This window comes from Canis lupus, chromosome 6, assembly GCF_011100685.1.
Source record: "Canis lupus familiaris isolate Mischka breed German Shepherd chromosome 6, alternate assembly UU_Cfam_GSD_1.0, whole genome shotgun sequence".
In the NCBI taxonomy this organism is placed as follows: domain Eukaryota; kingdom Metazoa; phylum Chordata; class Mammalia; order Carnivora; family Canidae; genus Canis; species Canis lupus.
Window position 1 is genome coordinate 2,332,678 of NC_049227.1, and position 24,797 is coordinate 2,357,474.

At 44.3% G+C, this 24,797-nt stretch overlaps 1 protein-coding gene across 2 annotated transcripts in view; it reads right to left on the minus strand.

Moving 5' to 3' along the window:
• Positions 1-24,797, minus strand: part of GALNT17 (polypeptide N-acetylgalactosaminyltransferase 17) — a 436,312-nt gene that overhangs the window by 285,285 nt on the left and 126,230 nt on the right. Inside the window, exon 1 of one of the 2 annotated variants that reach the window (XM_038539025.1) lies at positions 14,928-14,952. The exons of the other annotated variant lie outside the window; for it this stretch is intronic. Coding sequence (XP_038394953.1) covers positions 14,928-14,937 — 10 coding nt within the window. The 5' untranslated portion in view covers positions 14,938-14,952. Of the gene's footprint in view, positions 1-14,927; positions 14,953-24,797 lie in introns of those variants that run through there. 2 annotated transcript variants of the gene reach the window in all.

A 24,797-nucleotide genomic window follows, 5' to 3' on the forward strand; every position in this document is an offset into this window, starting at 1 on the left:
ATAAACAGCTTGATGGGCAATTTTGAAATCCAAGAGTTATGGGAAGTTTTACTTCTTGGCTAGAAAACTTTTGTTGTTAAGGGTTCTCATTCCCTTTTGCCATTTCAAATGCTTAAGCTACTCAGTACACACTCAGACATGTGTGTATACACATACACATGCACACACACACACACACACACACACACACACTTAATATCCACACAAGTCCCATTGCTGCTCCTGGCAGGAAGAACACGGAGCAGAGATGTGAACAGTGCCCTCAGCTTTCATGATGGGCAGCCCACAGAGCTGAGGATGATTCAAACCTCCCAGGAAGGCATCCCCAGACCAGCCAAAGGCCAACAAATCTGCTCCAGTCGCAGAACAGGGCTCTATCACACAATGGCAAGACTTGACCACTTCTCTGAAAACAGAAAGGTATTTTCTGTTATGTCAAGATCCAGCAAAGGTCGAGCAAGCATCTCAGAGTTGCTCTCAAGTGAACATCATTTTTCCACCTGAGAATCATTTCCACTGTCCACTGTGAGCTTTAGGAAACCCTGACATTTCTGCCTGCCATTATCCCCATCAAGGCACCATCAAGTGAGCATTAGATTATTCCAACATTTCCCACCTGTTTCCTGGGCTTTGAACCCTCATCCCACCTCAACGTGCCACAAACACCCCAATAACCTCACTTTCACAATGCTCAAAAATCTTTAAGAACCCTTCCCATGTCACATACAAACACCTGTGCTGGGTTTTAAAATCTCGTCATAGAACGTTACTGGTACAAATGTAAGATGGTGCAAGGACCTGGGGAAATGGTTTTGGCAGTTCTTCAAATCCTAAGCATCATTTTATCACATGACTCAGCAACTCCATTCCTGCATATATACCCAAGACAAATGAAAAGATCTGCCCACACAAAAACTGGCACGGAAATGTTCACAGGAGCATTATTCATATTAGCTGAATGTCTATCAACTGACAAATGAATAAACAAAATGTCAAACCATACCATCAGATATTATTTAGCAACAAAAAAGAAGGAATTAGTGATATACACTAGGACGTGAACAAACTTTGAAACATTATGCTAAGTAAACAATGCTGGTCAGGAAAGACCACATATCATATGATTCTATTTATATGAAATATACAGTATAGACAAATCTCACAGAAAGTAGATCAGTGCCTGTTTCAGGCTGAGGAGATCGGGGAGGGAAATAGGGATGGTGATGATAATGTCTTGGAGTTGGACTGTAGTGTTATGTGCATAACCTTGTGAATACACTAAAAACCACTATATTGCACACTTTTTAGGTGGAAGAATGACATGGTATGTGAAAAATCTCAATAAAGCTACAAAAGAAAACCCACTGGTGATAGACAATTCTGTTTCCAACAAGATGAGAGGTTAAACAACATGAAAAGTTTCCAGTAAACTGAATAAAAAACTTTTACAATATTTTATAATACTTTAGAGACATAGCTGAGCTTACAAGAAAGAAAAGCAAACTCCCAGAGGTAAGCTACAATCAGAGTTGAGACTACATCTGCTGGTTGGAGAGAAGGATGGATTGCTTGTTAACTAAAGGTGACTGTAGGGCAGTCCAGGTGGCTCAGTGGTTTAGTGCTGCCTTCAGCCCAGGAAGGAGTCCTGGAGTCCCAGGATCCTGGAGTCCCACATCGGGCTCTCTGCACGGAGCCTGCTTCTCCTTCTGCCTGTGTCTCTGCCTCTCTCTCTCTTTCTCTGTGTCTCTCAGGAATAAATAAATAAAATCTTAAAAAAAAAAAGACTGTAGCGCTCCACCATGCACAGGATATAAGACATTTTGTATGCCTTAAATGTTTAATAATATTTAATTATGAAGGTACTGGGGTGAGTAGTGGACCCCTGTCTACTCTAAACTCGTGAATACAACTTTATTTGGAAATAGGATCATTGCATATATAATCAAAGTAAGATTACTAGTATCATCATCATAAGAAGAGAGATATAGAGATACAGATACACAGAGGGAAGAAGTCCATCAGACAAAAGAGGCAGACATTGGAGGATGCAAATGCAAGCCAAGGAATGCCAAGGACTACTATCAATTCCCAGAAGCTAGAAAGAGTCAAAAAAGGATTCTTCCCTAGAGCCTCCAGAGGGAGAATGGCTTGGCTAACACCTTGACTCCAAACTTCCAGCCTCCAGCAGCGTGAGAGAACAAATTTCTGTTGTGTTAAGCCACCAAGACTGATCATTTGTTACAGCAGCTTTGGGAAACTAATGCAATGAATTAAAAAAAAACCAAAACAAACAAACAAAAAAAAAAACGAGTGGAAATGGATGGAGAAAATACATACTGGGAAAATACCAAAAAAATGTTTAAAGCTGGGTTGGTTCTATTACTATCAAATAAAACAGACTAAGGCAAACAGTTCTATGGGGATAAATAATAATAATAAATAAATATATTTAATAACAATAAACACGGAACATAATCACATCACCTAATTATAAAACTAACAATCCATCTAATAACAGGAAGCTATTAAAAATTATGTACTACCATGCACCTAACAACATAGCTTCAAATTATATAAAGCAAAAGCCAGTCGCATCATAAGGAGAAATCAACAAATGGACAACCACCGCGGGAAATATGAACACATCTCTCAGTACAGAACAACTGAACAACAGTATCAACAAACAACTTAATGGACCTTACACCTGACTTTCTAGTAAGTACATATTTTCTACAGGGGCATATGGAACATATTCACGATTGACAGGCCACAAGGCCTCAACCTATCTTCAGTTCATCTTTAAACATAAAATAATAATAACAAGAAGAATAAACCAGAAACCAGTAATAAAAATACCACAAAGAACCTGCACATGTTGGCAATTTAAAGACTTCTAAAACAAATAATGAATTGCAGTGCCATCAGAAGATACACACAAAGGATAGAATATGAAATAGTACATCTCAAAATGGATAGGAGAGTGCTAAAATGATATTTGGAAGGAGCTATATCACCTTCAGTGCACATACAGGGAAAGGGTAAGCATCTAAACTGATAATTAATGTGGTAAGTATCTAACATAAGCAGTTAGAAAAACAGAGGAAACCCAAAGAAAGCAACAATAAACAAAAGAACAAAAATGAATGTCTACACACAGGCACAAAAGAAAGACAGGAAGGAAGGAAGGACAAAGTGAGAGGGAGGGAGAGATGGAGGGAAAGAGGAAGGAAGACAAGAAGGAAGGAAAGGAAGGAAAGAAAAAAAAAGAAAGGAAGGGAGGGTGGAAAGTGGGGAAGGAGGGAGGGAGGGAAGGGAGAGGAGTAAACTTAAAGAAAATAAAAGGTGTGTGGAGGGGGGAGTAACCTCAGCAAGACTAGACCAGGACAGATAATAGGTAGGTAGGTAGATAGGTACGTAGATGGACAGATAGGTAAGTGGGTGGACCAATGGATAGATGGGTGAGTGGGTGGATGGATGGAGAGATGATAGATAATAGATGATAGATAGATAGATAGATAGATAGATAGATAGATAGATATGGGATCCCTGGGTGGCGCAGCAGTTTAGCGCCTGCCTTTGGCCCAGGGCGCGATCCTGGAGACCCAGGATCGAATCCCACATCGGGCTCCCAGTGCATGGAGCCTGCTTCTCCCTCTGCCTATGTCTCTGCCTCTCTCTCTCTCTCTCTCTCTCTCTCTCTCTGTGACTATCATAAATAAATAAAAATTTAAAAAGAGATAGATAGATAGATAGATAGACAGATAGATAGATGACAGAGAGAGAGCTAGAGAGAGAGAGAGAGAGAAGGTACTGTACCCTTCAGGGAGGATTTATTTGTTCATCACAGCAGACACAGTACCTAGAGCCCACGATACTTTTAGGGGCCCAGGAAAATGTTTAAAGTTCTTTTAAAATCAGAACAACATAGTCATAAAATATAATTCTTAATACCGTTTTTTAATGGAGGAAGAAACCCACCAAAGCCAAAGTCATTATGCGGCCCTCCTTCCCTTGAGGTTAGACTCTTCTCTGTAAGTGACAGATGCCTAAAGCATAGAGAAGGAAAGTTACAAGATCTGATGAATGACTTATACATTTTACCTAGAAGGTGGATTGCACAGGGACAGACCCCAGGCACTAGCAGTAATGACAGCCACCATTTTTGGAGGAGCTCTACTGCATGCTGGGGACCCTGCTAAGTGCTTTACATGTAGTGTATTATTGTTCCATCAACTCTCTTGACAACCTCATGAGGAAGGTATTATTTCTATCTGTTTGACAGATGAGGACACTGAGTCTGAGAATGTAGTAACTTTGTCAAAGTTCCTTGGCTGGTATAGAAAAACAGACTAGGATTCTGGATATAGTTGGAGACACAAAGCAGGACAAAATCTAGCCTCTGTGACAGTAAGGAGGCCAGTTCCAGGGCTCTTGCAGCAGCTGACAAGAGACGATAGGGGCCTCATTTTAAGACAGTGGTGATAGTGTTCAAAAGGAGAGAAGAGATTAGAGAAGTATTTTAAGAGATAGCATCCCAAGGCAGAGACAGATAAGTGTTAGGGTGGGACGAAGCAGGAAGAAGTGAGTGAGCCTGGCTTCCAGAGTGATGAGCAGGTGGGAACAGCGCTCCCAAAGATGGGGCATTCAGAAGAGGGTTTGAGAAGATGAGGTCATGTGGTCTACAGGGCACCCCTGGGACGTTCCGATAGAGTCAGAGGTCCAGTGGGGAGCTGAAACACACAAGAATGGAAGTTCAGATAGAAGATAAAGCCCAAAATATGAGCCTGGAAGCCACAGCCTGACAGGGGCTATAGCCATGAGAGACGGCAGGGGTGGCAGGCTCGGGCAGCGGTCAAGCAGCAAGGAGAAAGACAGACAATGCTCAGGGATTTCACTGTATCTAGAGTAGGAACTGCGTTCTTCAAGGCTTCTATCTTCTCCACTTTATACTCAGGCTCTCTCACTGAATCTACACATGAAGCTCAAGACTTCAAGGAACCACAACTTAAAGGAATGAATATCTCAGTATGAACCAAGTGGTTACACTTCTTGCTTGTCTTTATAGATCCATTCGACCACCTTCTCTCTACCAATTAATGATCACTGTTTAGGCTTTAATTTTCTTAATGGTTTTATATCCATTTCTGTACTAAACAGGCAAGGCTGACATTACCAGGATCACTTTAGAGATAAAGAAATGGAGACTCAGATGATTAATTATTTGACCTTCCAAAAATAAAGGAAATGGAAGAAAACATTCCTTCCAACCTCCAACACACACACACACACACACACACACACACACACACACACACGTGTTCTATCCAGAAAATTATTTAGGAAGAAAGAATCCAGGGGTGCCTTGCTGGCTCAGTTGGTTAAGCATCTGCCTTCAGCTCAGGTCATGATCCCAGGGGTCCTGGGATGGAGCCCCACATCAGATTCCCAGCTCAGGGAGGAGCCTGCTTCTCCCTTTCCTACTCCTGTCGCTTGTGCTCACTTGCTCTCTCTCTCTCAAATAAATAAATAAAAGCTTTTAAAAAAGGGGGGGGCGGAGAAAGAATCCAGCATGGAAAACATGATGGTGGTAAGCTAACGGTAGCAAACTCATTAAGAAGATACTATACAACAATGAAAACAAATAGCTTGCCAATAAATGGGTGAATCTCAGAGACATGATGCCAAATGAAAAGCAAGCAGTAAACATGCAAATAATTCCATTTATACAAAGTTTTGAAAGCTAATCAAAACAGTTCAGAGGTATAAACTTATGTAGTGAAACCAGAAACAACTGCAGAAAAGAGACACAAAGGACCTCAAATGTCCTGGTAACATTCCATTGGAAAGCTACTAGGATTCATTCATTCATTCATTCATTCAACTCTATAATAATTCTTTAGAGAATTATTACCTGACATGTAGGTGATATATGTGTACGGTATTTTGCATTACAGATAAGATCATGCAAGGACTACTGACAGTGGGTTTTTTTCTGTTGTTTTGTACACTTTGGCTCATTTACCTGGCTTTTCCCTTTTTATCACTAGTCACAAATTCTTCCTTCCATGGTTTTCCTGCCAGCCTGGAGCCCACAAGTCAAGGAAGGAGACTACTGGAATGGGACATGATTGACCAGTTTTAGTAGAAAACATCTTATTCTTCCTCTAATTTCATCAGTTTGGTTCGTTAACACATCTTTTCCTTCCCTTGGTGACAAAGGACTCCTTTTGTCCATTAAATGCCATCTCATAGCCAAAATTTATCTCAGCTGTGTTTGCCCAGCATCTTCCATGGGCAGCCTTTCCAACGCAGGCAGAAGGGCGAGGGACAGAATTCATTTGAAAATGGCCTAGGGGAATGCCTAGGTGTCTCAGCAGTTGTGCGTCTGCCTTCGGCTCAGGGCGTGATCCCAGGATCCGGGAATCGAGTCCCACATTGGGCTCCTTGCAGGGAGTCTGCTTCTCCCTCTGCCTTGGTTTCTGCCTCCCTCTCTGTGTGTCTCTCATGAACACATAAATAAAATCTTTTTTAAAAAAGAAAGAAACAGAATGGCATAGGAATTAAGACTAGGAACGCGTTTCCCACCAACCACACAAAGGGAACAAGAGTTCCCAGGGAGATATGTTTTTTCCTCCTTTTTGTGGCATTATTCCCTCCATTATGAAAGGCACCCACTTAGCAGCCTCAAAAAAGATCATTCTTCACCGTGCAATGTGACAACTACAAATTATGTATTTTGTGGTCCATGTGCTCCCATTTTCCCCCCAATTGAATCTGCCAGAAAGGTTCAACAAAGCAGCAAAAATTTTCACTGGCATTTGAATGTGCTGACTTTGCAGGCCCTGGAAACTCCTGGCAAAGATAAATAAGAATTATTCAAGATCACCAATAAGGCTCAAGTTGGTCTTCACTTAGCCAGGAAGAGATGCCCCTGGAGCAAGTGGGGATGACTCCAGGCACCCAGGAACCTCCTCTTCTGACAGTGCCTTTCTCAAACTGGCAAGAAGCAACTGCAGCCACTGTAGACAAAATGTGCTTGTAGGCATGGAAGTCCCAACTGGCAAAGGGGGAGAGGAGGAGGAGGTAGGAAGGGGAGGGGGAGAAGAAGAAGAAGAAGAAGAAGAAGAAGAAGAAGAAGGAGGAGGAGGAGGAGGAGGAGGAGGAGGAGGAGGAGGAGGAGAAGAAAAGAGGGCAAAGAGGGGTGGTTGCTTTGCCCTCAGTCTGGGAAGACGTGTCATTCTCTGCTTCTTTAAGCACTGCCTTATGAGTTATTTCAGCCAAAGGCTGCAGATCCAAGGGGAGCTATGAGGCAAGAAGCTGAAGATGAAGGGAGCAAGAGCAAATTGAGTGTGGTCATCCCATAGCACCTCTACCAAATATTCTTCATGTTTCTCTCCAGATCCACCATCCACCCTTTTCGCTTGTTTCATATCCCATATCTCTACAGAGAAAGCATCAATGCCTTTGGGTTGGAGTCAACCAAAAGGAGGCATCTGGAGAGAGTGACAGATGGAAAGAGAGAGAGGTTAGGGGCAACAGTTGGGTCACCTCCTCTCTGCCACCACTGCTACCACACAGCCTTCTCCTAGGGTAAGCCTGGAGTTACAGTTAGCCCCATGAACCACTCCCCCCGCTCCCCCTTCAGGCCATGGCATGCCAACTGCTTCCTCCTCTGTCGCTAGCCCTAGGCGAGTCACCATCACTTGTCATTCTATCAACCTTGGTAAATATTTTGCTAAACTCTCTTTAGTCACCTCTCCTGGGTGTGCCATCTGTTTCTTGCTGGGATCCTGACAGATACAGCATCCCACCTCTCCCCAGGGGATGACTTGTCCCACGGTGCCACGTCTAGCACCACCCTACCCTCATGAAGAACAGGGATGTGGTCACCCTGGTGCCTGCCTGACACACAGGAAGGTCTTAAAAAGTGTTGACTACATGGATGAGTAGAGAAAGATCTGGAGATTCAACTTGGAGTCATCCATAATAAAGTTGACGTCGAAGGGAGCACCTGGGTGCCTCAGTAGTTGAACATCTGCCTTTGGCTCAGTAGAGATCCTGGGGTCCTGGGATCGAGTCCTACATCAGGCTCCCCTCAGGGAGCCTGCCTCTCTCTCTGCCTCTCTCTCTGTGTTTTTCATGAATAAATAAGTGAAATCTTAAAAAAATAAAGTTGATGTTGAGAAATATCACTAGATATCCATGAGGTAAACATCTACTAAGAGAAGAGCAATTAAAACTACATCTGATAATTGTATTCATAGTCATAAAGAAGAGTCTACACTGACGAACTGATTTCAGGGAAATCAAACCTGAAAGAGGCCATCTGGTTTGGCCATGAAAGGGCCCTGGTGCCCTTGAAGACTGTCATGTCTGTGAAGTAGGTGCCTCCAGGGCAGAAAAGAAAGGAGCAGGAGGCAATTTCACTCCTGAGTCAGGAACCCTAAGCTGGAGCACATCAAAGGTCATGTGCCATCAGTGTTTTGTATTCCAGCAATAAGCCCACCAGAATATACAGTGTTAAAAAAAATCTTATAACAGCAACATATATTGCAGTATATTTAGAGATAACTTTAACCAATAGGAAGAAAATTATAAAATTCTACTGAAGGGAATAAAATGAGACGTATCTAGCTTAGCAGAGAGAGATATGTTTTTGAAGTATAAGGTGGAATGCAACGGAGACACATATTTTTCCTCTTTAATGCAGAGGTTAAATGTAACCTCAAATGAGATTTTTTTTCAGCAGCATAACGAAAATTCTAAAATTACCCCAGAAGAACGCAGAGGCCAGAACATATAGCTTTTTTTTTTTTTTTAAAGAAGAAAAGTGAGAAGGGTTGCCCTATCCAATATTAAGCTAAAAAAAAAGCAATAATAATTCAAGTGGCAAGGTCATCAGGAGGAAATTCTACATATATGCTGGGAAGCAAGGCTTTAAATATTTCTTTTCTCAAATAGTCATCCAATTCTCCAAACATTAAGGCATAAAAATAACCTCCACTTTTGAAATTCTAGAAACTCCCTTCTAGTATAGTCAAGTCAACACCTAACCGGTGGATAACAAAGAAGCTTATCCACCTTGCGCAGGGCCCAGGGACCTTGAGGTGCAGATACTTGATGACCGCTCAGCAAGGCTCAATCACTCGGCCCACGTCTGCCTTCGGCCTGGCCCGAGCTACCAGGACTCCACAGTGGCAGCAAAAATAAAGAGCCATGGCTGTAAATCAAGTCCGAGCTGCCTTTCTACCTCCCTCCGTACAACGAAGGACATAATTTTCTCCAGGGTTACAGTTTAAACTTATGAGTTTACAGATAACCTGCATTATTCTTCCAGAAATAGGGATGGCACTCACAACTGATGTACAAACTCCAGGATAGATAGAGGCTGCGGCGAAATGCAGTCTGGTGCCTCGTCAACTCATGAAGCTCCTTATCATCTGGGCAGCTGAAGCAGGCATGTGTGTGTGCACACACACACACACACACACCAGCCCAAGAGCAAGAGGCCGGCATATCCCATGGCCCAGTTGGGTAAGCGTGTGTTGGGGGGGGGGTCTCTGCAGCGGCCTGATGCCTCCTGAAGATCAGAGGGTCTCAGGGAGGTCCTCCACGATGCTAAAGCATTCGGAAGTTATCAAACTTACAATTAGAAAGTTGCAGTCATAAACTTAAAAGTGAGTAACAATTCCAGGTATATTCCTGGCCAACTTTTAAAGGGGGGAGGGGGGTTCCTGAGAAATGTGTGTAAAGGGGCTAGGAAGGGGCTTAACCTGCCAGCTAGTAAAACATACTGAAGAGCTCTGATAATTAAGACAGTGTGACAACAGAACAAGAAATGGCAGGCCAATCAGTGGAACAGAAAAGGTAGCCCAGAGGTGCCTGGTGGCTCAATCTGCCTTCTGCTCAGGTCATGATCCTGGAGCCCTGAATCAGGCTCCCTGCTCAGCGGGGAGCCTGCTTCTCTCTCTCCCTCTGCCCCTTGCCTGTGCTCTCTCTCACTCCCTCTCTCTATCTCAAATAAATAAATAAACTCTTAAAAAAAAAAAAAGCTAGCCTGGAAATATTGCCAAAAACAGGTAGCTCCATTTTGGACATGATTATTAGCGATAATTAGTTAAACTGACTAATGTTTGTTAGATGCAAAGTACTACATTAAGCACTTTAAGTATTATTACATAATATTTACAATAGACAAATATGCTAATTATATGTTTTATATATACATAAAATATGTATTATATATAATACATATATATATATGTATTTAATTCCCTTAATTCACATATACCTATTTTCTCTAATTCATTATTCCAGTGACTCTTGGCGCTCACTCTTATGTATCTCTTGACACTGTTCCTCCTCTGTATCACTTCCACCTCCCGGATTCAAGCTCAAGTCCCCTTCCTTGAGTGACTACAGTCAACGCTACCCAATCCTCAGAATGAGCCTGAGCCAGGAGAAGACATGCAAGTCTGATCACTGCCTGCTTAAAATTAAAATTTATCAGTGCATTCCTGCCGCTATGGGAAAAAAACCCACCAAAAACCCAAAATCTTCATGTAATATACAAAGCTGCTCATTAGCTGACTTCCTGCCCAGCCTCATCCTCCACCTCTCCCTCCACTGCATCATTTTAGCTACCGCACGCTCTTCTGATGCCCCAAAAGAGTCACTGCCCTCTCGTGCCTCTGCAGGTCATCCTTGCTACTCACCACAACCCCACAGACCCTTTCTGAGCACTGCCCTACCCAGAAAGTCAGAGGCGGCTCCTGGGTGGAAATCTCAACCACAGCACTGCTCCTATCATATGTGTCCTCGTCCTTATCACTCACACTTCCTGCCAACAGGAAGATCTCTCTGTGTCTTACACATGGCCTGGCACATAGGAAGCTCTTCATACATGTTGCACACAGGAACGAAGAGCTGAATGTGCAAAGCAACTGAATAAATGAAAGAATACTTGAATGAGTGCATTACAAGCTGGGTCAGCCAAATATATTACCACAGTATACGGCTGATACAGACATCTCCTGGGCACACATCAGAAACTGGTAAGCACTGCTTCACAAACTCATATAGAATTATTATAAAACCCCCGGCTCATATATTTGTATGATGATCTTGACATTTGTTGACATCTGCATTATAATGATTTTGACATTTTCTGTCCTGTATCCTCGCGGCTTCCTAGATACAATGTCCAAAGGTTACGTGAGTCTTAATATCCTGAATTAACTCCCAGAGTTCAACTGTGCCAGCTGTTTCTTGGTGCAAGAGAACTGACTAAATCTTTGCCTATGTCTAAAGGCAATAGTACACCTGGGATCCAACACAGAATCTCAAATTGGAAGGAAGGAAAATTCAACTGTTTCTCCACCGCCCCACCCAGCAATGGAATTCCAGAGAGATGGCCACCTGGTTTCTATTCAATTCCTCTAGGAATAAAGAACTCACCACCTTACATGGCAGGGCATTGCTGATTTAACCATCAGGCAAATAATTATACTTTCGTATAGTTTTCACCATTGTTTCATTATCATGACCTGTCTTCATATTTTTCCCCTGGCTAAACATATCCACTCCTTCAGCCCTCTCTGTATGACCGTGTTTTCAAATTTTCAAATTTTCCATGATTTCTTAACCTGCTCAGGCAGCTGCATCAAAATACCAGAGATTGAGTGGCGTAAACAATAGACATTTATTTTTTAGTTTGGGAGTCTGGGAAGTCCAAAAGTAAGGTGCTGGTATATTTGGTTCTTGGTGAGGGCTCTCTTCTTGGCTTGCAGACAACTGCCTTCTTGCTGTGTCCTTACATGATAGAACAAGAGCAAACTCTGGTAACTCCCTCTTCTTGTAAGGGTACCAGTGCCATCATGCGGACACCATTCTCTTAACCTCATCAAAACCCAATTACTTCCCAAAGGCCCCACCTCCTAATACTATCACTTTGGAGGTCAGGGCTGTAACATGTGAATTTGGCAGGGGTGATACACACATTCGCTCCATAACACATGGTCATCCGCTGCTGGATTCTGTCCTAAAAGACAAAACGATGACTAATAGGTCTTTGGATGTGTGCTCCCTCCTGGGAGCCCAGGATACTAGAAGTACATTTTTGCCCATTAACCAAACTGTTCATGCAGCATTTGCAATTCCAAGAGATATGAATCATTGTTATGTGCTTGAAGTGCCTTTAGAACAAACCGTCCATAAATTTTCAAACTGCAGTTTTATACAAAATGACATATCGCACATGTATTATGAACTTTATACTTCCTGGAACCTTTCTACAAAGATTATTTAATTTGATCCTCAGAATAGCCCCAACTGCATTCAGCAGATATGAAAAGGAGGCCCAGTGAGGATAAAGAATGATCCTAAGATCACCGAAGATGGTCAGAGGTGAATCTAGAACCCAGGTCAACATATTTCAGGTTGCCAAGCACATCTTAAGGAAATACACTCTCTGATTTCATGCTTTGATGAAGAGGACCAAAAGGCCTGGATCTCATTCTTAGTGCCAAACAAACATTGGCACAAACATCCCCCTGTGTTTGGAGGTGATAAACACATGCCTCTGGCCTGGCCCAGGCTCTAGCTGATGCAGATGTCTGAGTGTGTAGATGAAAAAAAATATTTCTAATAAAATAAAGAAAAGAAGAGCTTGGCAATCATCGAGATTGCTTGGAGCAGAGGGATGGAAGATGCTGGCTGCACAGGTTAATTGTGTCACTTAGCCTCACATCACTTATAAAACTACAAAAAGGGGGGAAAAAAGCTGACCTAGGGCTGGGTAGGAAATATGTTGAATTGGAGAAAGTCTCCTACTGTGACCTATGAAATTCGCTGGTGTCACATGCGTGCAAGACATTGCAGACCATGCCATTTGCCACATTCATTCAGTACCTGCCTGTCCTAACAACTTTCAGAGAAAATGCCCACTCCTCCCTTCTCATGCCCTGAACCCTCCTTCTAGGGTTTTATGCCTAATGAGAGGGGTTAAATAGGATAGAGAGAGGGCAGTGAAGGTTAGCAACACTAATCTTCACCAAATTCTGCAAAAGCATGTAAGTTTTAAATAGTATCCATATAGTTCCACAGATTTTGGGTGACAACACCTATGGTCATGTCACAAAGGGTAAATTATGAAATCAGAAGAGGGATGAGGAAGGAGTAAGACAACACAAAAATGAACCACCTCAGGAAAATGTTGCTATCTCTTTCACCCCTCAAAACCATGAGCATCACCTTCCTTTAATACACACACACACACACACACCACTGCCACGACCACCACCATTAACATCACCATCATCATTATCACCACCACAACAATCAAAATCACTACCACCATGATCATCAGCACCACCAGCACCATCACTATCATCATTACTATCAATATCACCACCACCACCACCACCAATACCATCATGACCATCTCTAATTATAATTAGAAACTGGAAACAATAAGATACGTATTCTCAAAGAGCTCATCAGAAGCACCACAAGTTTAAAAATGAGCATTCAGTTCCTCATAAAAAGAACCTGTTGACTAAAGATCCCATTAACATAAAAGGAAAGTTCCTCCTTGAAATGCTTCTTGAAGGTGCTACATTAGATTTCTGTTCAGCAAATACACATTTTCCACCCTCCACACCCCTGGGAAGAGTACACATACACACCCTATTTTGCTGGGCACAGTGTACTTCCCACCCCTAATTGTGGGCTTGGCCATGAGACCTGCTTTGGCCAAAAGATACTAGGGAATGTGACATGAGAAGAGGCTTGAAATGTGCTTAGACTGTTGACCTTGGCCTCTTCACCTGGTATCAACATGACAACATGCTTTGAGTGGCCCAATGATCCAAAGAGGATGACAGTCACATGGGACAGTGGGGTCCAATCTGCAACTTAGAAGCCAGCCCAGCTAAACTTAGGCTAGATCAGCTTCTCTGAAGACATGAGAGAAAGAGAGGCTCCAAGAACAGCTCACTTACATTTTTTACCTGAGCAATGAAAGATTTTGGACATCAGGGCCATTCAGTAAGGCAGAAAATGCGGGGAGGAAAAGGTCTCTGGGTATGAGTGGGTGTGATACAGACTGGAGAGTTTGGTTGGGCGGAACATATTGAATTGGACATGCCCATGAGACATCCAAATGGAGATGTCAAGCATAGGATAGAGAATGAGGTCAGTTTTGGAGATATAAAATTGGCACTGTCCAGTGTCCAAAGGGAATTTAAAGGCACATTCCTTGAGGAGTCACCTAGGCAACGGAGATACACAGAGAAAAAGGAATTGTGAACACTGAGCCCTGGGCATGCCAACAAGCAGGAGACGGAAAGAGAAGAGTCATTACAAGAAAATTGAAAGGAATGGAGACAGAACATCTACAAATGGTGGATTTCAGGAACAGCCCCATGGATTTGGTAATGCCAAGGACCAGCAAATCCCGTAGGAACAACTTCAGGGAACCAAAAAACCTGGGTCAGGCTCAAGAGAGAACAAGAGTGAACATATGAACGCAGCAGGTACAAGTAACGCTTCCAAGAAGATGCTGGAAGAAAGCGCAGAGAAATGTGAGGCTGCTTCTATTTTAGGGATCTTTACGGGAAAGTTACCCTAATAGAAAAATAGCTAGTTAGCTAGATGGCTAGATACATACATACATACATACGGCATGGCACACACAGGATGTGGTTCTGTAGGTCCTAGGCCCCTCCCTGCCATGGTGAGATGATGGCCTCAAGCAAATTCCTGCCATGAAACTCACACGTGTAAAATGTCCAAAAAGTGTCTGAGACCCCTTGTCGTCCCAGATTCCATGCTTCTCTCTCTGCAGTCCCAGTGGGAAAATATATGTGACAGAATGAGGACACAAGCAAGAAAGCTCATCTATTAGAAAACAAAGAATGTAGACTAACCTGGTGGCATCTGGAAATCAGGAGATTTCCAAAGGCCTTTGTTTTGGGGGTTCTGTGGTTCCCTGTGACCTGTACAGTGGACAACTGTGATGTCCCACCACCCAACGCAAACCTCAGGGTACTGTGGCGTCACAGCAGACCAGAAGGGAAGCAAGAAGCGAAATGCTGTATGTAGGCTGACCCAGATATAGCATCATAGGCACCAGCTTAGGATTCATCACTCTATGTACAGGTGGTAAAATCCAAGAGAGATTCAATAAATTCAGCAGATGAAAAATAGCCCCCCAAACAAATACGAACCCCCAAATCCCAGACTGTTAGTCTCATCCAGGGCCACTCCAGTCCTTGACCTAATGCGTCTATCTCCTCCACACTGCTGCCAAGATGGAATCCAGCTTCAGAATAAACCCATTCCAGAGGTTCGAACTCACTTGTGAGCCCCCAACTAGCCTATTGGGTTTATTTTATTTTATTTTTTAGAGTTTATTTATTTATTAATGGGAGACACACAGAGACAGGCAGAGACACAGGCAGAGGGAGAAGCAGGCTCCCGGTGGGGAACCTGATGCGAGACTCAATCCCAGGATCCTGGGATCATGACCTGAGCCGAAGGCAGATGCTCAACCACTGAGCCACCCAGGTGCTCCCGCTGGTGTTCATTTTAAATGTTCTCTAAATACAGCCAATGTCAGCCTCAACATTCTACCTTCCACATACTGGCCTTAATTCTGGCTGGGAACACACAGAAAAAGCTCATTTCCTTTGAGCTCCGGAGCTATTGATGTCGCCACCATCCCCAGAACACAAGGCATCTGTGACCAGGACAGGTTTCCCCATCTTGGCTCCCCCCAGTTCATCTCATGCACAGTCTTCCTTCCACGTGCCTTTGGTTCCTTCCCTTGCTGGAGTTCCCCAAGGAGAAAAACAAAAAGCAGGCATAGTAGAGGTTAAGTATTCCAAGGGGAAACAGACAGCCCTAGCTCCCACCGTGGCGAACAGCCTCTACCTGGAGGCTGCAGGTTTCTGCAGAATGGAACAGTCTGGACACTTGACTAAACAGAGACTGAAATGGATACGATGGACCAAAAGAAAACTCACACACTCCCATGACCCTGTTACTCTCTACCTTCTAGAAAATGACCTACCTTCTAGAAAATGGTGGGAGTTTGTGGAAATGATCTATGAAGAACACCCTGGTTTTATCGTTCTTCGCTTGAGAAGAATCTGGAAGCGTTTTGGGGGGTAAAGACCTACAGGACACGAGCATCCTAAGAGGCCCCAACACAGAAATGCCTGTGTCCATTTCCAAAGCGCTACAGTGAATGTACACACAAAGAGGGTCTCCACTGGTCGTCTTTCTGCCATCAGGGCCGCTCTCCCCAGCATGTGCTGGTTAACCTCGGCCCAGGGCTGGAACAGGTAGGGAGCGTGAGGCAAGCACATCTGCCCAGGTGTGCAGGTGTGGGTGGCGCCACCATCCTCCCTCTGCCCAGAGGGTCAGCAGGAGGCACTCGGTTACCTGGTGCTCGTTTCACGTGGTGCTGCAAAGCTCCTTCCCTAGGGGGACACTTATTCCTACCCCCGCGCATAGCAAAAATAATGACAATCATCAAAGCAAAAATGAGGAGTGGAGAGGACAGGAATGACTGAGAAGCGATATGGATCCATCCCAGCCCAGTTCTCGAGCTGAGGCGCGTGAGGATGGGGACAGGCAGCTGGGAAGTGCTGTGTACAGGTGGCCTCAGGGATCGCCCAGCAGCTCTCACCTGGTGGGGCTCCGGTGACCACAGGCAGGGATCGGCCCATTCTGTCTTTCCTCTGGTTCCAATCCGAGGTGTCCCCCTGAGCCCCAGGTGGCCCATGAAGCTCTTGGCTTCCATGGCTTCTGCTCTGGTTCCAGCTGCAGGCCCAGCAGAGAGGCTGCTTACTCCACAGACTTCCTGCCCCTGGCCCGGACACAGCCTCTCTGCCTTCCAGGCTGTACTTCCACTTTGCCCACCATCCCCTGGGGCAGGATCTCAGGGCTCCGGCCTCAGGGGAGACCCCACACTCAGTCATGTAACAATAACCACAATGATTGGTTTCTCCTTTCTCTCTGTCTTAAACTGTTGGTGCCTCAGTTTCTCATTCTGAAAAGGAGGAATAATGACTTACAAGCTCATACAGCAGAGTGCACACCAAGAGGACAGATATAGCACAGTGCTGGGCAGACAGAGGGGGCTCAAATCATAAAAGCTCTCTCATACATTCCTAAAGGATGTAAGGTGGTGCAGCCATTTTAGAGAACAGTTGAGCAGCTCCTCAGAAGGTTCAACACAGAGTGGCCACGAGACCCAGTAATTCCCCTCCTGGATATATCCCTGAGAGAAGCAACACGTGTCCACACAAAGGCTTGGACACAAGTGTCCACAGCAGCACTATTCACAGTGGCCAAAGGGTGGAGACCACCCCCGTGTCCATCAGCTATAGAACACATAACAAATATGGCGCATAATGGAATACTACGCAGCCACGAAACAGAATAAAGTAGGACTAAAGGCTATAATGTGGATGAAACCTGAAATTATGCTAAGTCAAAGCCAGACAAAATAGCAGAGACACTGTACGGTTGTATGTATGAAATGTCCAGAAGAGGCAACCACACAGAGACAAAAATACATACATTGGTGGTTATCAGGAGCCAGGGTGGGATACATAGTAACTGCTAATGACCATGGGGTTTCTTTTGGAGTGATGAAATGTTCTAGGATTACATACTGGTGATTTGTATTGAGTGAATGTTATGGCAGGTAAATGGTCTCAATAAAATAATAATAATAATAATAATAATAATAATAAAGATTGAAATACACAGAAGTAGACCATGCAGGGAAAACAACAGTAAAGGCTCTTTAGCCTCCTGTCTTCAAAGTTCTTATTTCCACTTCAAACTCCTAAGACCATTGGGCTCAGAGCAACCCAGGAAAGGCCATCCTCTACCTCTTTGTTGGGTCATATTCTGTATCTATCTATCCATCCGTATTGGTCTACAGATCATCTACTCAAAATTTCATTCTACCTCCTTTTCTCTGCAAAGTTCTCTGTCACATTTATCCGGCCTAATTCAGTTACTATGGCCAACGAAAGGAGAAGCAGTTTTGTGTCATGGTTACACTCACACACACACACACACACACACACACAATTTTCTGTTCTTCAGGAATAATTAACTGTAACTTTTCCATTACCATTGTCTGTGGGTAATAAATCACAGGCCCAAACTGTATTTCAGCTGTGTTTTCTTCTGTAAAGCTAGAAGAACTGAACTGTTCCTCTAAGGATGAAGGGCCTCCTCCCTACCCCACCCGTGATGCCCAAGAGCCAAAATTAAATGATCTTTTTTAAAATCCATCATGTGTGGGGGAGATTTTTTTTCAAGTGGACAACCTAGTGAGCTCTTCGAGAATTGTCCTGATGTCTCACACAATAAAATGTCCCCTTAAATCCCTCCCCACGGCTAACAAAGTGCGGCAACTCAACCCTTCACATTTAATTTCCTTTTAAACCCAGGTTTCCGAGGGGGCTCTGGCATCCAACACAATAGTCACCCTGGAAGGATTCCAGTGAGCAATAAGTGTCTCCAACCCAATATGTGCTCGTTGTTATACAAATTGCCTTCATAGAGAGAAACTCTGAGTCAATATGCATTTTCTCCCCCGACTGGCTTGCTCTCTCCCTAATTAGCTTTTGCTGAGCTACGGCTCACCATTTTTTAAGGTCAAAAAGTCTCCTTTACAAAATATTCACCTGATACACTGAAGATTTTTTTTCTGAGGCGGCTTTCATTCTCAATAATTATTCTCTGCTAAAGAGAAACAAGCCCTATGGCTTGCAAATGTGCTTCTGCCGCACTGGACATTTGGCCACAGCCCAGAAGAACCTTTGGGGCTCAACAACTCTCTTTTCTTACTCTTTGGAATTTCAGCCTACTGAAAGACACTCCTTCCGAGCTCTTGGAGGGATACCGGAAGGGAAGAAGTATCCTGAGGATGCACCCTTGTCTTCCTGGAATCTACAATCTGGACAGGAAGCTGAGATACGCTTGCATTGCTTGAGTGGTAAAAATAAAGACTCCTGAGAATACTTTGGGGGGATGATTCAGAGAATGAGGCGGTCAACACAAGCTTAGAATAATGTATTCATGTTCCTAATACCCAAGGATGGTAAGACACGATGGTCCTAGTCCAGTAAGTGTGAAAGTCTGTGGCTCTCCCCAGCATGGATTCTGGGTTGGGATTCCAGCAATCTCTCTTGGGGAAGCCCTCACCTGCCAAGTCCACCAAGCACAGCCAGTGTGTATTCCACTGTGAGCAGAGCTGGGAAGTGAGTGGCCTCCATGAGGCACATCACAGGGGGACAGAAAGGAAGAGATTCATTTCTACCTTCAACCAACATAGATTCATTAGGCACTTACGGTGCTCCACACCTAGGGGAAGATTTAGCCACAAATAAAACAGACACAATTCCTGGTCTCATGCTTCTTACAGGCTAATGGGGAAAACAAACATTAAGCAACTAATAACACACAGAATTGATTCAAATTAGGTCAAATACAACAGGTGAGGTGTACAGCATGGAACATGCCCTGTTTCATGCCATTGGATGTTGAATTCCCAACTCCCAGTATCTCAGAAAGTAATCTACTGGAGAAAAGGTCTCTAAAAAGGGATTTATGTTAAAATGAAGCTGTTACTATGGGCTCTAATCCAACCTGACCAGTATCCTAATAGCAAAAGGAAGACACCACAGGGATGACCACATAGAGGAAGACCATACCCAAGAAAAGGCAGCTGTCTGCAAGCCAAGGAGAGAGGCCTCAAAACACACCCACCTAGCAGACACCTTCATCTTAGGACTCGCAGCCTCCAGGACTTGAGATTATAAATCTCTGCTGTTAAAGCCCCTAGGTCTGTGAAATGTGTTATGTCAGCCCGGGCAGACCAACACAATCACAGGCAATCTTGCTAAATTTTCTCTTTAAAAAAAAAAAATTATTTACTTGAGGGAGGGGTAGGGAGAGACGAGAGAGAAGAAGAGAGAATCTCCAGTAGAATCCCCGTGGAGCACAGAACCCAACACAGGACTCGGTCCCATGACCCTGGGATCATGACCTAAGCCAAAATTAAGAGTTGGATGTTTAACTGACTGAGCCACCCAGTGCCCCTCTGTCAAATTTTCAAGGGCTTTTTGGCAGTGGTGGCATGGAGGGAGGAGTTGACATCAAGGTTTTGATCCAAATAAACAGATAACTGATGAAGGTTCCATGGTGGATGCAGACAGAGAGACAGCTGGTGTAAGAAGAGGATTCATACTCTAAACTAATGTCCTCTTCTGTCTCAGAGACCACCAAGGGTCCTCTGGGCTCTAGCATCTTCTGCTTCTCCCACGTTGGGACCAGCAGAGCAACTGCACAGTGCAGCCGTCCACATCCTAATGCTCCCACCCCTTCGCCAGCCCATCTCGACAATTTAACGAGTCAAGGGAAGATCCTCCCAATTTTGTCCTTGTCAGCACTCTACACACTGATAAGCTGTATAATCCTGCTTAATCTCCCCACTGTCCTGGGAGCCTCCTCACTTACATGATGCAGACGTGGTCCTGGACCACAGCACCCTACCTGTGCTCTGGAGAAAACAGAAGCGTGAGCTGTGTTCCCTCTCAGCTTTCTCGATCTTTTAGACTATTCATATTAAAAAAAAAAAGGTCTCCACCAACCTTTTTTTCATAAGCTTAAGCATTCACCTTTTACACTCTGTTTTAGGGGCACCTGGATAGCTGTCAGTTAAGCATCTGCCTTCGGCTCAGGTGATGATCCCAAGGTCCTGGGATTGCTCCCCTCATCAGGCTCCCTGCTCAGGAGGGAGTCTGCTTCTCCCTCTCTCTCTGTATCCCGACCCTGCTCATGCTCTCTGGATCTCATGTTCTCTTGATCTCATGCTCTCTCCTCCCTCTCTCTCAAATAAAATCTTTAAAAATAAATAAAATCTTTAAAAAAAAAGAAGAAGCATCTTCATCTGGTTGAATCAGCAGTGAACCCCACCCCAGCACAGCTTAGCTAGAAGGCCTGAACCAAATGAGTGTTTGCCAAGCCTAAAGCATGCCAAACCTAAAGCATCCTCCATCATGATGCTGTGCACCTTTGGGAGCCATTGTCCTCACTGACTTCATCAACTTGGCTGAAAATGTGTGGTCCCTTATTCCCGAGTCTGCTGAGGGACAGGGTTAACTGGCCGACAGCAAGCCTTCATTCCAGATATTGTCAGGAAGCTTCACTTTTAAGCTCCCTGCTGCTCAGGTTACAGACTAGGTCAGTGGAAATAAAATAATATCCAGAGGATTGCCAAAACGAAATACAGGGTGGCCACTCTTCTCTCGACTTGAAAGTTATTTGGGGAATAAATCTAATCAACCCTGAGTCGCACATTGGGTTTGTCTCTTGGAAAAGAGTCTACTGGACTGGTGGTGGGGGGTGGCCTACTGGAGCCATCATTCTGAGCTGTCTTCCCAAACCCTTTCTCCTCTGCCCCCACCTCCTTCCTCACCAAAAGAACATTGACCAGATGGCAATCTGCACAGCCCCATGATGATCAGGCTGGCCTAAGCCAATTATACCCTTCTGGATACTTCTCCAGCTATCTTACTGGTTGGGGAGCCATGTGACTTTGTTCCAAAGAGATTCTGGAAAGGTTGCCCCTCTCTAATATAAAGACAAGCCCTTTTACCCGACTTGGGATGCTGGCACCAGGACATGACATTTGGATCAACCATGGAGAAAAGAGTGCAAGCTTTCGGGATGAGAAGCTCACACCTGACACCTTAGAGCCTGGGACCTCAGACCTCTAGAACTCTTGTTAAGTAGATAGTAAACATCTTCATGGTCTCTGCCACTACCAGCCCTTCTGTTATTTGCAAACTTACATGACCAGACACAAAATGTGAGGTGACATTGACCTTATACGCCATGGAAGGCATTGTGATATGGCTCGGGGTGGGGGGTCCTTTATGACAACTTACATAGGGAAAATCTCTTTGGGGTCTTGCGCCAGTCTCAGTTGTGTTGCTTCTGACCTGCTTTCTCCTAGAGATGAGGTGAACCACATGGATGACATTTCTTTCCTCATGTGGCTGGCAAAAAGCACTGCCGCAGATTCAGATTCCATTTCTGGCAAAAGTGCTGAACTGTACACACACAAACACACACACATGTGCGCGCACACACATGTGTGTACACACACACTATATAAGTTCACATGGCCCCTGACTTCATCCTCACTCCCTCTTTATCATGAATTCCTCTGAACACAACTACAATTGCTGCAATTGCAACATTCTATATTTATAAGGATAATTCTGTAGTATGTAATTTTTCTTTGGTCTAAATAATTTTTGAAATTAATAAGTGAATAAATATAAGTAAAAGATACTTTGGGGGGATTTACAGGATAAGTGACTCAGCGAAGGTCTATGCAAAGGTAATGAGAACCCAACTGAAAGTATGGCTCTCTCTCCTTGAGAGGAACATGATCAGCTTCCCTAACGAGCCAACACTGGATTTTATTCTGGAAAAACAAGCGGGTGTGTGCCAGGCCAAAGAGACTTGGTAAAAGCATGCTCCCAGGGGAAGGGGAAGTATCTACTTCAAATCACAGAAAGGAGAGGCAAATTTCAGGCAAAATGAGATGAGAGAGAGGCGGGATGGGAAGGGTGGCCAGGCCGGAAAGACAGACAGAAATCAGATTGCAGAGGTTCATGGATTTTGGTCTCTGGGTCCCAATAAACCACGAAACGCTCTGAGTAGGAAAGAGAAAAGACATGACCAGATCTGCGTTCGATGGTGTCAAGATGACCCTGACCAACAAAAGTCAGAAAAATGACACTGAAGGGAGAAAAGACCATCCGAAGGTGACCTCGGCTGTCCAAGTCAGATGAAAAAGGAGCTAAGAGAAGCGGTGGGTGGAGAGAGCAGAGAGAAAGGAAAGATCCTCCAGGAGGGGAGCTCCGAGAGGGCTGGCCGGCCACCTCTGTACTCCCGATGTCCATCATATCCATTCATCCAGGGACCTGTTTCTTATTCTGCAAAGTGCCTGACACTCTGCAATGCTCTGGGATACAAGGAGTCCTCGATCTGCTCCAAGAGACAGATTTGCGGGGGGCCTTACAGGGATCATATGCTATATGTATAAGTGCCAAACCAAACCCCAAGAGGTGGGAAGGATGTTTAATACAGTAGTTCAGCAAACTTATATTCTGCCTCTGTCTGTTTCTCTCCTCCCTGAGAAAAGCATACAGATCTTGTGACATCAGACCTACTGTCTCATTTGAGAGCAGTTCTATAAAAGGCAGTGCAGAGGCATGAGAATGGAAACCGAGCAGTCTGGGTGTCAGGACAGCCCTCCGAAACACGGGTGAGATCACACACTGCTTCGGTCCCAGGACCGGGAGCCAGACTGCCCACCTCCGAGTGCAATTCAATCCTTCTTTCTTCCTCTGCATATATATCCTCAAAGGCTTGACAAATATGAGTCACCATGACAACAATAGCACCCTTCCTAAATAGCAGGCCTTTATATACTTTGTTTCTCTGTCCACATTTGCTATCTTGTCACTGTGCTCCCCCCTCCCCATGTGACTGCACTCCCCCTAACCCAGAGCCTTCAAGCTTTCCCCTTCAAACACACGTCACCCTGGATCAGGCTCATGCAGCACCTTCCACCTACCTACCTGCTGTGTGCACTTCCTCCCAAAGGCCTCAGTTTGGTCTCTTTCAGATAACCACAAACTGTGAAGTAAGCATCCCCATTAAGTAACCTTTATAATCTCTCAGTCAGAAAGACAAACTAAAAGGGAAAAAAATGCGTCAAACATTGTTCTATTCCAAAAACACTGCTCTAACCCAAACCCAGCAAACACTTCAAGCTTTATTTTTAGTGTCTCCTGTTCTGGTTTCTTCCACCAAGCAGGCTTTAGAGAGTACTCTAAGTACCCCCACTTTAGGGAAGTCTTCCTTGATTGTAACCACTCTGTGTTCTCTTAGGCCCTGTCTCTATGATGAGACTTGCATGATGTATTATAATTTTCTGTTCAGATGCCTCTGGCCTCCAACAGACCATGACATCCCTCCTTGTGGCATGAGTCTTACTGTTTCTGTGCACTAGTATCTGAAAACATAATGCACATGCAGCAGAAGTTCACATATGTGCTAGAAACCACAGTGAGATCCTACCTCATACAGATTGCTAAGCTAAAAAAAAAAAAACCCACACAGAAAATAAGTGTTGGTGAGGATGTGGAGAAACTGGAGCCCTGTACATGGTTCATGGCAACATAATATGGTACAGCTGCTATGGTGGTTCCCCCTCCAAAAATATTAAAAATAGAATTTATCATATGATCCAGCAATCAGGGATCCCTGGGTGGCGCAGCGGTTTGGCGCTGCCTTTGGCCCAGGGCGCGATCCTGGAGACCCGGGATCGAATCCCACGTCGGGCTCCCGGTGCATGGAGCCTGCTTCTCCCTCTGCCTGTGTCTCTGCCTCTCTCTCTCTCTCTCTCTCTGTGACTATCATAAATAAATAAAAATTAAAAAAAAAAGATCCAGCAATCCACTTCTAGGTATATATACAAAAGAACATATTTGCGTTCACACAGCAGAATGTTCAAAGCAGCATTACTCACAATGGCCTAAAGGAGGAAGCAATCATCATCATCCAGATGAATGGATAGACAGAATGGTATATGCGTACACAATGGAATAGTACGCAGACTTAAAAAGGAAGAAAATTCTGGCATGTGCTCCAATGTGAATGAACCTTGAAGGCATCATGCCAAGTGA